Source organism: Neomonachus schauinslandi, chromosome 14 (assembly GCF_002201575.2).
Source record: "Neomonachus schauinslandi chromosome 14, ASM220157v2, whole genome shotgun sequence".
NCBI classification, from domain to species: domain Eukaryota; kingdom Metazoa; phylum Chordata; class Mammalia; order Carnivora; family Phocidae; genus Neomonachus; species Neomonachus schauinslandi.
The window spans coordinates 89,674,136-89,689,999 of NC_058416.1; the positions used below are offsets into that span (position 1 = coordinate 89,674,136).

Below are 15,864 nucleotides of genomic sequence, written 5' to 3' on the forward strand. Positions count from 1 at the left end.
GTGCATGACCTCACTTGATGTGTGTCCCACCTGATGTGTGACCCTGGTGCGTGACCTCACCCAATGTGTGACCTCACCTGGTGTGTGTCCCACCTGGTGCATGACCCACCTGGTGCATGACCCTAGCCCCGCCTCCATACCTGTCTGGGCCTTTGCAGAAGCTCCTGAGCCGCTGCGGTGGCAAAGACAGCTCTGTTGCTCCCTGGGCTGAGCTGCAGGGAGAGTGACAGCCCTGTCACCAGCTGGACCCCGAGGTCTGTGATGGTCACCTTCTCATCCAGCACGGTGATGGTCTTTTCTGCCAAGATGGCGTCTGACAGAGGCGACAGGATCTGAAAGGCAGAACCAACATGGAAGGAAAAGCTTGCTGTGGCCCCAGAATTTCCTCCCATGGCATAAATGATGCTCGTAGAGACAGACGACCGAGCCAGAGTGAACAGAAACGGGTCTTTCCCACTGACGTCTTCTTCCAAAAGGCGTATCTCGCATGATGGGGGGGATCTGATGCCCCCCACTACACAGAGAGACCCCAGGACCCACCAGGCACCCCTGCAGTCCTCCCGAGGAGGAACTGGCTTTGCCATTCACTGGGTGCCAGCTTCATGGGGCTTGTGCTGCACAATCATTTTCTAGTACACGTGCATGTGCATCAAATAATCGGTTTAAGAAACTTCACAGCAGCAAGGAAAAACTGATTTTGATGTGCTAGTTACGTATTTATGTGCTTCTTTCTTACACACGTGTGTGACTGAGAGGAGACTGTTGGCCCACGTGTCACCTGAGTCATCCCGTGTGTCATGACAGCTCACACTCCATACCTCGGGCAACACGGAACGTTTGGGAGATCAGCTCGCATCCCCAGTAAACAGAGCTGTGAGTCTCCACCACTGGAGCTGACACCCCAGAGTCTCATTTCTCCTGCAGACACCGCGGTCCCGGGGAAACGAAGCTTATGCCCCATTTAGACCCTGCAGAGGAGGTCCTGCTTTTGTGGAACCCCTTGTCCCGCTCACCCCTCACTCAAGTTTGAAGAGTTAACTTTGCTCCCCGTGAACCCTCAGCCTCAACCCTGGATGACACGGCTTCCAGCTTCCCTTAACCCACATTCCTGACACGCTTCTTTCTGCGAGGTGGTGCTGATATTTATGAAGACATATGTTGAGATGGCAGTTTTCCCAGGACCCCTGAAATTTGTGTATCGAGCTCCATAATTCTATCCAAATACCACCTTCGGTCTCTAAGTCTGGTTTGGACAATTTGAACGGCCATGAGTGTGAGTTACGAGTCCCCCAGAGGAAGTGGACAAGCGAATTTATAGCTCAGGAGGACTCAGTGGGAATAAAGAAAAGGGTGTCAGGACTCTCTGCCCCACCAGGACAGTGTCTGTGTTGAATGCATGGGAAGCCGGCCCCCGTCCCCGGCCCGAAGCCCCGACTTGTGCTGCTGTCCTGGTCCTTGCACCACCACATGGGGCAGTGGTGAATGCCACCGCTCCTGGTTCCAGTCCCCAGGTGTCAGTTTAGCCTGTGGACAGGTGGTAGGAACTTAGCTCTTTGGTTTAGGTCTTTCAACTAAAAGTCAATCACGGAGGTTTTGAGCTCCTGTCTAGGGGGCAGATAGGTTCTGTTTGACGTAAATGAGACTTTAAAATGGAATTAATGGCCACCCTTAAAAAAAAATCAGAGGATTTCATACAAAAAGATCTCTCACTTTTCTGGAAAGGCTGCAACATCTGGCCGTGCTAGATTTGCATTTCCTTTGGCAGCCCCGCCCTCGCCGCACTCCTCACCGGCCCCTATCGTGTTCCCAGCACTCGGGGCCCAAGTGAGCGGCTGTCTTTCAGCTCACGCCCAGGCAGCTTTGCTCACTGTCACCTTCTCCAGTCTTCGAGATCAATGGAGCAAGTGACCCCTGGGTCACTTCAAACCCGTCTATTTGCCTCCTTGAGTAAAATGATCTCTTTTAAATACCAGCCAATTTTCCAGAGCGGATATGCTTTAAATCTTGCATAATCAATACTTTCACTGACGAGGTTCCTCACGCACAGCTGTGTCAGAAACCCCCACTGACAGGCTAGTAGCCCGATTGGGGGCACCTGCTGAACCATCATACTGTTCTCAGACGGGAGGTAGACCACTAAACCCAGGGGACCTCCCGGGACAGCGTTTTGGGGGGAGTGTTTGTTCCAAAACCCCATGTTGCATCCTGGTCCTGCCCCATCCGTTCCTGGCTGCAGGTGCCCCCAAGACCGTGAGGGGCATAATAACTTTGTTCCTCTCCTCGGCTCGTTTCTGAGACGCCCTAGTTTTCACTGGGCCTGGGGTGGGACTTGAGGCAGCATGGCATCACGGCAGGATGGAATGCTGTGACACAGGATGATGGTCAGTGGGGTGGAGGGCTCAGCGAGAAGTGCTGGCCATGCCCATGCCCACGGCTCCCATGAGGCCAGCTCATGCCCACAGCCTTCTCCCCACGATGGTAACACCCAGCATGGTGTAGAGACAGTGTACTGGGGTTTCAAACATGACCCACCCAGAGGAGCCACCCAGTGTTTGTCAAATGCAAGCAGTAAGTGAGGAACTTCAAGACTCTTGTCACCTCCTTACACCACTTATATTATTCAGGTGACAATTTGGTTCGCTCTAGAAATAGATGTCCTAAGTAATGACAGACAATTCTCATCTGGGCAGAGAAGAGGCAGGGATACGGAGGGTACTTGCGCTGGGGGTTGCTCACCTGAATGGTGGTCATCCCAAGCTCCTGGCCGATCAGGACTTGTCCCCGCTGTAGCTTGGCGATGCGGGGCTCCTCCACCTGCATGAAGTCATTCACCAGCTCCGTGATGTCCACCTGCCAGTCTGAGCCCAGCAAGTGGGCCAGGTGTCCGCCCCGGTCCGCCGCCTCGGCCACAAACTGCGTCAAGACCCGCACCATGGCGTGCTGGTACTGGAGCGTGCAGCCGCGACCCGCCCTCCTGTCGTCGTCCTCCTCTTCCTCGCTGTCCCGAGCCGGCCTGTCAAACGGTCAGGTCAGGTTAGCGGGTACTGACTTGGGCCAACGGCAAGGGCTGCAAAGGGGAGCGGGCAGTGAGCCCAGCCTGGTGGGGCTCAGACGGAACACAGGTGATACCCCGAATGCCTGACCATCAGAGGGGCTGCTGTGGTCAGCAGAGATCCGAGGTGTCCCCGGTGAGCCCCACCTCCCGGAAGGCACTGCGCAGAATCCCCTCCCTTTGAGTGCGAGCTGCTCCTAGTAATCTCCTTACAGTGGAAGATTATAGCCAAAGTTAGGGGATGTCACTTCCAGCATTCGGCTTTAAAACAGACTGTGCCATCTGTCTTGCTTGGTAGTCTTTCCTTGGTTCTTCTCTTGCTTGCTCTGAGCAAGGAAGCTGCACGTTGTGAGCAGCCCTGTGGGGCTAGCCACATGCCAGAGCAAGGGCCAGCGAGGAGCCGGGAGTCGCCGTTCCACAGCCCGTGAGGAACCGTGGCTGCCGACCACCACGTGGGCTGGGAGGCAGGGCCCTCCGCACCCTGAGCTCCGGCCAACACCCCGACTGCCGTCTGTGAGAGACCCCGCTAAGCCAAGCCTGCATTCCTGATCCGGAGACACTGTGAGATCATACGCCTCTGCTTCAAGCCCTGAGGTTTGGGGACTCGTCATCAAACTGTGCAGCATGGGTAACTAACCTGATAGGGCTGTGGGTGACTGCAATAGCCCCATAAACCGGCACACAAGGGGTGCGTATCGCCCTCAAGGTAACGTGACAGTAAGCACAGAAAGGACCGGGATGGTTTGGCTTGGGGACAGATGTTGGCTGCCCTGCTCAGGTCTGATGCCTCCGCCCAGCCACCTCTTCCTGGCGCAGCGTGGTCTCCATCTGAGCATCAGCCCAGATCTGTGGCTGGATCTGAGCTGGACAGCGTGACACTGAGATGTGCCATGATCACACTCACCCAGTCCCCCGGCATGTCCTCCCGGAGGCTGCCCGCCTCGCAGCATCAACAACCTCTCCTAACCCCACCCCGCCAGCTCAGCAGCACGGACCCTGTGGCCAGGGAGAGGGTCACTGCTGAAACAGTCTTCCAGCCTGCATTCTCGAAGCTGTCCCCTCCCCCAGGGCACAGGGACTAACTGGGGTGGAGATCGAAGGGCAGAAACAGAAAGGGCATCCCTCAGAGGACACCACCTGTCCTCCCTGCTGAGCAGACACCCGGAGTGCTCCCTTCTCTAATTCCGCATATGCTCACTCTCACCTTTCTGCAGGTGGCTGGCGTGCCGGTCCTTGGTCACGGGTTTCTCTGAGCCGACAGTGTCTCTGAACAAAGAGCCTGACCTCTTGCTACTCTCCTGGTACCCGGTGAGCCGTGTGGATAAAGGATACCTGTCCCTCTAACAGACGCCTCAGGGTAAAGGACCAGGCACAGGGGGTCAGGCTTCTGACTTCATCTCCCTGAGACCCAGCAGTCTCAGAGCTTCTGGGCTGGGAGCACCGAGAGGCTGCCCAGGTCAGCCAGAGTCTGCTCCTAGGTCTCTCTGGGGGGCTTCTGTCGTTTGTGCCTTCCCAGAATCAACTGGCCCCCTTCTGGCATCAACCATCGGCTCAGGCGGGGTTGACCTCTTCCAGGTGCTGATTCCAGGCAGGGGTTTGTGCTGAAGGCTCACCGGACAGACCGTGTGCTCTATGTCCTCGCTACAGTACTGCGCCAGGGACGGGCACACAGCCTGAGTGAGGCTAGCGTAACTCCAAGACCTCTGCTGGAACCACTGGGAAGGAGAGGATGCACTTCTTGCGAGTCTGGAACTGCAGGAGAAAAGCCTGGTGGAGGACGAGGCCAACACACGGCAGACCAGCCCGCCAGGTGGGGACAGAGTCCATCCTGAGGGTGCCGTTTGAATCCCTGGATCCAGTCATGCCTGAAATCAGCTACCCTGCAAGTGTCTGTTTTTAGTGGAAGCATATTTGACTCGGGTCTCTGAGAGGGAGTCATGACTAGCACACCCACCTTTTATTGGAGACAATGGGCACCCGCCAGCCCTTGATCTGGTTGAGCTCGGTGTCCGAGATCTCGATCTGCAGCGGGAGCCGGGGCACCCACACGGTCATCTCCAAGGAGCTGCTCAGGTGCTGGTAGGTGAAGTTCACCACCACATCCACCTTGCCTTTCATTTCCTTCCCATTGACGAAGACGTAGTCACATCTGTCAGACACCTGGGAAGGGGGGGAGGCAATGAGATCTTACTGTACACTCCAGCACCGCGGAAACAGCAGAGAAGGTGGAGGCGGTGAGGCGAAGTGCCCTCGCTCTTTGAGGCATGAGCCCTGCAGTGGACGCTGCTCTCTGCTTTCGGCTGCAGCAGATGCTGTGGGGATCTGACCACTTCTCCCAGGACCCCTTCTTCCAGTCTGCATGCAGACCGCCCCCCCCCGCCAGGCACCACTGACCTCCCCTGCTGCACCTCTGACAGACGGCCCTTAGGTGTCCGGAGCCATGCCCTCAGCCATGGGTGCTGTGTGCTGCCCACCCGCCCCATGGCCTGCTGACCTCTGGTTTTCCTGGAGGAGGGACACTGTGTGCACAGCCACCACCCTGAGGGCCTCCTGCAGGCAGACCAGCTAGTTTCACGAAAACTACCCTGCTCAGTTCCCCTCATCTGTGCGTCCTGTGTTCTTTTGCTCCCATGTGGATTTCTGCAGAGAACATCCCACCTCAGTTGTGGGGGCGGATGTGACCCATACTCTTCATGGTTCCTTACTGAGTCCCATGGGATTTCTCCCCACTTGCCCAGCAGGGGCGCTACCCCCTGCTGGTGTCTCTTCCTTCCCTGCTTCCTGTCTTGCCCCCTCTCCCTCACTCTGCCTCCTGGAGCCCCTCCCCTGTTAAGTCCGTGTCCCAGGCTCTGCGCCCCAGACAGGGAGACGCGGGCACATATGAGCTCATGCCGTCCACCGGGCAGCCTGAGACCAGGCTCTCCCCCAGGAAGGGGCAGAGCCACGGTCGGGCGCTGGGGGTGCAGCTCTGCGGTCCACGTTCTCAGCTCCTGCCCCGTACAAGACTGCTCCTCTCTGCTGGCGTCTGAGAGAAGAACTAAGACCTCTTGTCTTTGTTTTCCAGCAATCCAGGGGCCTTCCTTCTCTCCTGAACCAGACCTGGGTATGTGTGCTAGGCTGATTCATGGCCCCAAAGATGTCAGGCCCCAAGTCTCTGGAACCTGTCAGTGTGACCTTTTTCGGCAAAAGGGACTTTGCAGATGGGGTTCAGTTAAGGATGTTGAGTTGAGCAGATTATCAGGGGTTGCTGTGTGAGCCCCCAGGGTCATCTGAGCGCCCTCACAAGAGGGAAGTGGAAGGAGATTGGTGGCTGCAGCAGAAGAAGGCCACCCAAGCGGGATGCCACGCTGTGGGCTCTGGCAATGCAGAACAGGACGAAGGCACCTCCAGAAGCTCGATAAAGCAAGGACATGCCTCCCCCTGGAGCCTCGGGAGGGAGCGCAGTCTGCGCACCTCTGGTCCTCGGGCTGCCCAAACTGCTTCCCGACACCTGCCTTCCAGAACGTGCTGTGTGGAGCCCAGGCATGTGCTGGTGTGCTGCGGCGGGCCTCGGACACGGACACAAGCCCGAAGTGAGCGTGGAGGAGCACCTGTGTTGACTGAGCGCTTACCACGTGCCCGGACCAGCAGCTGAGCGCGGCTCATATGGTCTCCGCACACAAAAGCACACAGAAGGCAGGGGGTTTGTCCCGGTTCACAGACGGTCAGCCTGAGGCCCCAAGACGTTCGGTAAAGCTTCCCGGGGACACACAGCTGGAAACGCAAGGCCCAGACCCCAGGCCAGTCCACCCTGGCTGTCTCCTCCTGCAGGTGCAGCATCCCTGCCTGAATGGTCTCGCGGGCTGGATCCGTAAAGGACGCACACCTCCCCCCAGCACTTGGAGGGGCGTGAAGAAAGCAAAGCAGGAATTATCACGTTGTTCCCACATCATAAAAAGCATTTCCAACGAAGGCCCCTTTCATCTCCGCAGTTAGGCAGCCGGGATACAAAACACACAAAGAGGCGCCGAGAGGTTCGGCGTCCAGGGATGATCAGGAATGACTCTGGAAAGAAACGTGGACCCAGGCCCACTGATGAGTCAGAGGAGGTTGTCATCCTAAATATCTGCCAATAGCAAAAGTACTTAAATCTGATGGAAAGGCCGAATGGAACGGCTCGGGCAGCTTTGTCGCCATTGTGGCCCGGCCACAGCGCTCCTTGCTGGGCCACAACGCTCCTTGCGGTGGGCCTGCAATCTCAGGCTTTTTCTCTTTCAAGGCTTCCAGCAAATCAGGCTGACTGTCACAGATGAGCTGACTGGAGGAGGGAGGGGGAGGAGGAGGAGGGGGAAGAGAGGAGGGGCTTGGTGGCAGTTTTCAGGGCCATGGGCTGTTTCAGGGATGTAACTTTCTGGCCTCTGGGTGGAGGAGGTGTTCTAGCAGAAGAAGGTGGGAGAGCGTCTTAGGCATGCCTGCCACCCCGGGCCCCCCGTGGAACACAGAGCAGAGCAGGCACTGGGCTAGATTATGAATACAGAGCTAAGACTTCATGTTGTGTTACATTTTGCTTTGCTTTGAAGCTCAGTGTTTACTCCTCAAAGCAAAAAGAAAAAGGGGGAGGGAAGGCAGGACTTCACAGCTAAGCAGTGTGCTCTGAGGAGCAGGTAGAGCCTGGCACCTGGGGCGGGAACTGCAACATTGGGGCTGAGGGCGGGGCGCTGAGGTGGAGGTATGCACGTGTGCATGCATGTCCGTGTGCGTGTGTGGGTGCACGCGTGTGCAGTGTATGTGTGCACGTGTGTGCACGCGTGAGTGCATGGCCGTGCACATGTGCGTGCACGCGTGTGCATGTGTGGGTCTACATATGCATGTGTTTGTGTGCATGCGTGTGCGTGTACGAGCATGAAGTGTTCACAACAAGTAATAAAAGCACAAACTGTATCTGACTGCAGGGTCTGTGAATCTCCACCCCTACACTTCTCTGGGTTTCCGCGCACGGTCCGAGTCTGCACGTGGCAGGGAGCACGACGGCTTGCCAGCAGCATCTGGCCCTAGTTCGGGTGCACAGTGGGACTGTCCTAGCTCATGTGTTGTTGGACAGGGAGGGGACCATCTTGACAACAAGTTGTGAGCTGGAGCCACGTGTCACCTCCTCGTGGGAACACTTCATTTCCCAAGAGGGACCTTCCAGGGCTCCCCATCCCTCTCCGTGGTGCTGACAGTGCTGGGAGCCCAGCAGCCTGTGCCCCTGAGCTCAGAGCGCCCCCCCCCCCCAAGCTGCGGAGACAGGTGGCAGGCGGCCCGGGTGGCAAGCTCAGCTGTCTCGTGTGAAGTCGCTGATAACCCCGGGTTACGTTCCTTCACGTCAGCCAAGCTATCCCCACCCAGTCACATGCACAGACACGTCCTGATGACTGCATTAGTAGAGAAAGAATACACCAAATCCACAGATTTCGTGGGCTGCAGCAGAGTGAATGAGACACGTGAAGGCAGATGAAATAATGAGGGCGGTGCTGGGAAGATCCTAATTCCTGAAACCCAAAATGAGCCAGGAATGTAACTGGGGTCTGCCCCGGGGGCCAGAGGTCTTGGTTATAAGCAAGCATCTTTCCATAATGCCCAACTTAGGGGACCCCCTTCCCCAGCACTGCCTCAAGCTAATGGCTTTCTAATGATGGAAACGGTGTGCAAAGGAAGCAAATGAAAATCAGGGAGGAATGACCTGTGGGCTTGTGAGCATCACCTTGGAGGAAGCTTTGGGGAGGTTGCAGGGGATCCGAGGAGAGAAGGAGATGCCACACAGGAAGGACTCTGGCGGTGAATGAAAGGGGGTGTCCTGATCCTCTGTGCTGGGGAGTTGGGGGGCATGACACCTGCCTGGGCATCCCAATGCTCATAATCACATGGTTTTGGGACCCAGCACCACTGGGCCCTGCTTGTTGCCATTTTCACAGGGGGAGGAGACTTCAGCCTGGGGGTGTCAGAGATCTTTCTCTGCCTATGACTCAGCTCGGGCTGCAAGTCGGGGGGCTGATGCCCTGCTGGCTCTCCCCGTCCCGTCCCTCGTTGCTTCCGAGTGCGGTCCAGCCTGTCCGCAGGAAGCAGAAAGGCGGGGGAGGGGGGTGTGGTGTGAGAGAGGGAGGGAAATTCACATGGCAGATGACATTCAGTTAAAGATTTTGAGATGAGATTGTCCTGGATTTGGGGACAGGTTGCAAATGTAATTGGCATCTTGTAAGGGAGATGCAGAGGGAGACCTGGCAGGCAGAAGAGGAGGAGGCCATGTGGAGGTGAGGCCGATGTGCAGGGACGTGGCCACACAGGCAGGAGGGCCGGTTGTCAGCAGCCCCTCCAAGGGGCAGGAACAGCTCCTCCCTGGGGCCCCTGAGGGGAATCACTTAGGCTTCTGGCCTCCAGAACCGTTAAGGAAAGCATTCCTGTTGCTTTAGGGCAGCAAGCTCATGGTCATTTGTCACAGTGGCCACCGGAGACTAGCCCGCCACCCGGCGCGTTCCTCACTGGCGCGTTCCTCACTGAGCCTCCCGCATGAGGCACCGGCCCACGCTCGGTCCAGGCAACCTCACCGCAAGGCTGGGCCCACCCTGAGTTGGGGAGACACCTGCCAGGTCCCCCAGAGCCCACCTGGGTCCACCCACATCCCGTGGTCCCCACAACAGCCAGATAGGCGGGATTCGTCCCATCCCCGGGCCCCCATCTTCCCCTCCCTCTCCCTGACTGTCGCCAGATGAATGGACACACCGATCAGTCCAGGTGAGTGGACAAGACCTGCCCGTTCCTTCTGAACCACGCTGCACGGTGCTGAAGGTGTGAGGGAACCCTGTGGGGGGACTCGCCCCTCTTTCAGACTCTGCTTCCAGCCAGCCACACTGTGCCACCGAGAGGATGTCGTCAACAACACCGACTCTGCTGTGCACAGCCCATCACTTGTGTGAATTTAATGCCACTCCTCTCTTCTGTTTGCATGCGGTAAGAATTCAAATCTTATTTAAATATCATCAACGTTCATGGTAAAATTTATGTTCTTCTGATGTTTTCTCTTTCCTTTTTTCTCCCCAAGAGCTAGACGTAAGGATGCTAAAATTCTACCCCTCCACCCAGATTTGGCAAAAGTAAACAGCCTACAGGGCTATTTGCATCCAATTCTCAAGCTAGGTATTACGTGTTTGAGATTAGTCTCTATCCTGGACAAAAATCGTATCGTTAATAATAGTGGTAGCAACGGACACAGTGTCTAATGTTTACTGAGTGTTTGTTATACACAAGGTACCTATGCTGAGCATCTAATACCTAATTCCACGCAATCCTCCACATACGTCTGTTGGGTAGGTACTACTGTCCCATGTTCCAGAGGAGAAACTGAGGCACAGTGTCCCATAGCCACGAGGGACGTGTTCCACTGGGCTAACGGATCAGAACACAACTTTACCTAGCTTGCCAGGCGAGGCTAATTTATCGGGAGGCAACCGACCTCATTGGCGTCTGTTAACGCGAAGGACACAGGCTTCTGCCAAGGGACAAGCAAGTGTCCAGTGAGCACATGGAGGACGAAGGGCCGTGGCGGTCAGCGCGCAGAGGGAGTGAGCTGACTGTGCATCGGATGGCCCTGAGAGGGGCTCACCTGCGTGCCCCCACGTCCCTCTGTGGAAGCCGTGGCTCCCAGGACCTCAGGATGGGGCTGAATTTGCAGACAGGGCCTCCAGAGAGGTGCTGATGTGAAGATGTGGCCTTTCGTCAGGAGCAGGACATGCAGAGGCCCAGGGGTGCTCCCACGCAGAGGGAAGACCATGTGTGGGCACAGGGAGGAGGCGGCTGTCCCCAAGGACAGCGGCCTCAGGAGAAAGCCAGCCCCTGACCTTGCACTTCCAGCCCCAGAATCATAGGAAAATCAACGTCTGCCGTGTAAGCTCCCCCCCGACCCCGCGGCCCGAGCAGATCCCTAGAGCCTGTTTCCCACCGTGGGAGGAGATGGTCTGCATGCAGGGGCTGTGCAGAGCCCAGTGGGGCTTCACACGGCGGCGGTGAGAGTGGGCGCCCAGGACGGGCTCCCTCCCAGGGCTTCCACGCAGGGACTTGTGATCCCCAACAGGCACCCAGCACGGCGGGGTTGTCACGAGCCTCGGCCTCGGGGAGCCCATCCCGACTAACTGGCATGGTAGGGAAGACCGGTCTCAGATCCACAACATCCTCGGTGCCTGGGACAGTGCCTGGCGTCCAGTGGCGTGCCACAAAGAGCCGCTGAATGAACAGAGGTGAGAACCACTTTGCACCAAGTCCTGACGTTGCCTCCAGTACGGCCCCAAATTTCCTAAGCCCGCCGTTCCAACCTGTCAGCCATCGTACCCGCATTGTTCGACAGATATTCTGCGATGCTCCCTTTACAATCCTGAAATGGGATTCACAGATAATGGAACCCACCTACAAGACATTTTATTACAATTAATATCCCTAACCGGATATAAAGGAAACGTGCATTTATAACGGAATGATGCATACCTCAAAGGGCAGCTTCTTGGGCACGACTCACCAGGACACGCAGTGAAGCCCCCCTCCCCACCCACAAAAGGCAGAGGCTCCCAGGGCGCGGGCGCCGAGGGGCGGCTGCTGCGGCTCAGCGCGGTGCCCGGTGAGGAGACTTCCCCAGGTGGGGGACAGCTCCTGGTAAAGTCACCAACAAACAAAGTATTCCTTCCATTTACCCTGCGTTGGCAATCCTGAAAAATCCGGTGTTCTGTGTATTAAGCTATGGTCCTCATAAGGGCACCTGTTCCCTAGAGGGACATTTAAGTGTTGTGAGGGATGCGGGACACTTTTTTACAGCATGGGACGGTCGGGGACACCACACTAGGACATTCAGCACCTCTGACTTTTGCCCACGGAGCGCACAAGAACAACGCAGCACTCCCACACTTTGGCCGACACCCCCCCCCAGCAGGCATGTCCCTGTGGCCATCCATGGCTCTCGACTGGACATTTTATCCTTAGACTGGCCCCTGCTGGGTCCTCGGGGGGGCACTCGGTGGGCACGATGCATCAGCCTCTGCTGCCCAGGTCCCAGCCCCCAGGGGAGGACACAGGCCGACGTGCGTGCGGGAGGAGAACCATCTGCTTGCTGTTTGCTCGCGGGCAGACGAGCCAACAAGGGTGAAGTGTCTTCACACAGCCTCGGGGGGCGGCTGGCCGGGCCTTCTGCTTTGCGGCAGGGAAAGGAGGAAGCAGCAGCTTCTGGGAGCTGCAGAGACACCCCACATTGCTCTTCCATGCGGTGAGCGTGAGCCTTCCTATTAATGGCTCTCCTCTCCTCATCAGTCCCCTTCCCGACCTGCTGTCCCTGCGCGTGTGATCAGCATACACCAGCCACAGTCAAGAGGCGTGCCCGCCCTCCTCTGAGCTGGCCACTCCGGCAGCCACGGGACGTGGCCGGGGCCGGCGTCTGTGCGGGTGTCCTGCTGCGGAGGACTCCCAGGGCTTGAGCCAGACCCCTGCTGCAGCTGTTCCTCAGAGAGAAGGAGAGGGTGGAGGGTCCGAGCGCAGGGCGCGCTTCCACCAGAGTCCTGCAGTGCACAACCTGTCCAACCACACACCGCGATTCTGGAAGACAGCCCTTGACTTTGTCACATAGAAAACAACACTAAATCATCACATCACCAGCCCTGTTGCCAAATGCATCATGGGCTCGTCTTACTCAGTTCCTTTCCTGGCGATGAGCCTTCCCTCCCAGGCCGAGTGTGCTGGGCGTCCCCTCCGCCATCATTCCGGCAGCCGCAAAGCACGGGCTGTTCTGGGACTTCTAGCTCAGGCTTTCCCAGTCAGGATTCACTGGCAGTGGGACTGCCCACGCTTACGCTTGACCATCTGCCCGTCTGCCCCGCCTCCCTCCTTCCACCGAGGTCCCCTCTGCAAGTCACCGAACAGCAGGGCTCCCTTAAATGCCTGTGCCGTTTTCCCCACTTGCAGGGAAGGAAATCCCAGGAACATTCCACAAATGGCAGCCGGACAGACAGGTGCAGAGCAGGAGCTCCGACCCTGGCTCCACATTTTACTGACCTGATGCTGTGATCTGCTTGCCTCACCTGTATGCTCCCCACATGTATGCTCCCCACCTGAATGCTCCCCCACCTGTATGCTCTCCACCTGTATCCTCCCCACCTGTATGCTCCCCACATGTATGCTCCCCACCTGAATGCTCCCCCACCTGTATGCTCTCCACCTGTATGCTCCCCACCTGTATGCTCCCCACCTGTATGCTCTCCACCTGTATGCTCCCCCACCTGTATGCTCCCCACCTGTATCCTCCCCACCTGTATGCTCCCTCACCTGTATGTTCCCCACCTGTATGCTCCCCACCTGCAAAATGTGAGTGATAGTCTAGCGCTCCCCTCAGGGAGATGTAGGACTAAATGGTGGTCCCTTGAGGCATGGGGAGCAGGTCCCAGCATGTAGTAGAATAATACACTTAGTTGACATTATGGAAACTCCTTTGCTCATCACCCACAAAATCCACAAGCACCTGCCAGCGCGTCTGTGTTTCCCCATGGGCGAGGCAGCTATCTCTTAAGTCCTGAGTCTAGCCTAAGTCCACACCGCTGCAGGATGGACCCATCCCCCACGTTGTCTCCCCAAGCAAACGCCATCAGCTCTCAGAGGGCCATGCTCCTGCCCCAAGGAAACCCCCTGATCCTGGCAGGCGGGCCTGAGCCAAGCTGCTTATCTCATTTCCCAACCTGGTCTTGGCAGCATTACTGGGCTTGGGGAGATGGCTCAGATCTGAAACCTTTGGACGGCCTGCTGGGGGGGGGGCAGCAGCTGTGGGGCCACAGGAAGAGGGGACGCCACGGCCCCACTCAGGCCGGCAGGGGCCACATGAACTCTTCTGTCCCCTCTGCCATCCAGGGAGCCCTGTCTGGACATCACCTCTGCTCGCTCGCTCAAATGCAGCATTTCCCAAACTTTGGCAACCCTCCATCTACCCGCAGAACAACCATCAGAGTCAGACCTCACCTACAGTTTTAATATTTTGATTAAAATTTTTTGACCTCGTTTTTTAACATTTTGTTATGACATATTTCAAACGGGAAGACTGAAATTGTACAATGAACACCACAGAACCACCACCTAGCTTCTATTTTTTTTTTTCTGTATTTGCTTTATCACAGATCTCTCCACGTTCCAACCCTCTGTCCATCTTCTTTTATGATTCATTTCAAAGGAAGCTGCAAACATCAGTATCTCTGATGTAATGCTAAATGCTTCTCCCTGCAGCATCTCTGCTCTCTCCCTCCAGGGGCACCCCCCCTTCCCCCGCAAGGCTCGCTCGCTTGCATGCCCAGTTCTGCCCGCTCCCGAAGATGCACACGGCCCCTGAGTGTGCCGCACATGCTGGGATCTAAGAGCCCTGGCAGAGGGAGAAAACAGCAAGCTCTGTCACGCCTTCCACCCTCCCTCCTCCACCATTTAGAAAATTCAGCAGTAGTGATTCAGTCCTTTGGCAATAAGGCTCTTTGGTCCCTTTTAACCTCAGAGCGAGCCATCCTTAAGTCTTTTTTTAAATTTTGCATTCTTTCCTTCTGAGTCACAGAATATGACACAGATACAACATGAACCATAATATGATGGTATGAATAATTACAAAGCAAGCACAGACCACCAAGTCGAGAAATAACTCAGTGCCGTAATAACAACACCGTCCCTTTCTGTCTCATCAGAGGTGCCTAAGTCAGCAGAGGAGGGGCAGAGATGCTGGCAGGGCAGTGGAGGGGAGGGCCGTGCTCTGCGTGCCTCCTGTGTTGGCCCAGACCACCCAGCACGGCCCTCCATGTGAATCGCCCGGGCCCGCGCTGCTCATACACTTCCGTGGGCCACAGGTACGCGAAGCAGCAAGCAGGTGCTCTGCCTACTGACACGGAGGGACCACCAGGGCGGACCCCTCAATGACAGAGGTCAGGTGCAAGGCAGCCAGGGCCTCCGACCCCCAGTGCCCACGGGGGTCATGCCCTGAGCACTGACTGTTTTCTGGGCTGTTGCTCCTTCCGTGTCCAAATGCTGCCTGCGCCCCCTGGACCCCGGTTCAGAGGCTCCTGGCTCACAGATGCCGCCCTCCCGCTGTGCCCTTCCGTGGTGGGCGAGTGGGGGGGCTCTCTGGGGTCTCCTTCATGAGGGCACTAATCCTATTCGTGGGGCTCCACCCTCACGACCTCATCACCCCCAAAGACCCCACCTCCTCCCACCATCACCTTGGGGAGAATCTGGGGGGACACGGATGTTCGGTCTACAGCACCACTTACGCTAGGAGCTTAGTCCCTTCCTCCAGGCAGCCCTGGGTTTGCGTCGTACGAGAGGAACCTCTCGGTGGGGCTCCTCACCACGTGGCCACGGACCGACCACACGGCTCCGATGCATGAGATCCCACTGGCGGGGCACCCCGCGAGGGGAGAACAGCCTGCATTCCATTTTTACTTTCAACCATGTGAATATATCACCAAGTAGGAATAAACTATAAAAACCCAGATCTCCAGGACCCTCTGCAGACCTTCTACACTGGGTTGAATCGTGTCCCCCCAAATTCTCGTCTGCCTAGAGCCTCAGAATGGGATCTTATTTGGAAATAGGATCTTTCCAGATATGATTTAGTTAAGATGCGGTCAGACCGGGTTGAGGTGGACTCTGAGCCCAATGAGCATGTCCTTGTAAGAGACAGAAAAGGAGAGATGCAGACTCTCCAGGGAAAAGCCCGCGTGTGGATAGAGAGGCCGGAGGAGGTGAGCCTCTGGAGCAGGTTCAGCTCTGCTGGCACTCAGTTTCGGAATCTGGCCTCC

The 15,864-nt window shown here is 56.9% G+C and overlaps 1 protein-coding gene across 1 annotated transcript in view; it reads right to left on the reverse strand.

The window, feature by feature from the left end:
• Positions 1-15,864, reverse strand: part of TMEM132D (transmembrane protein 132D) — a 537,091-nt gene that overhangs the window by 3,930 nt on the left and 517,297 nt on the right. The window contains exons 6-8 of the mRNA XM_021698657.1: positions 5,007-5,212; positions 2,737-3,013; positions 141-332 (exon numbers count right to left, since the gene is read on the reverse strand). Of these exons, the coding sequence (XP_021554332.1) occupies positions 141-332; positions 2,737-3,013; positions 5,007-5,212 (675 nt within the window). The remainder of the gene's footprint in view (positions 1-140; positions 333-2,736; positions 3,014-5,006; positions 5,213-15,864) is intronic.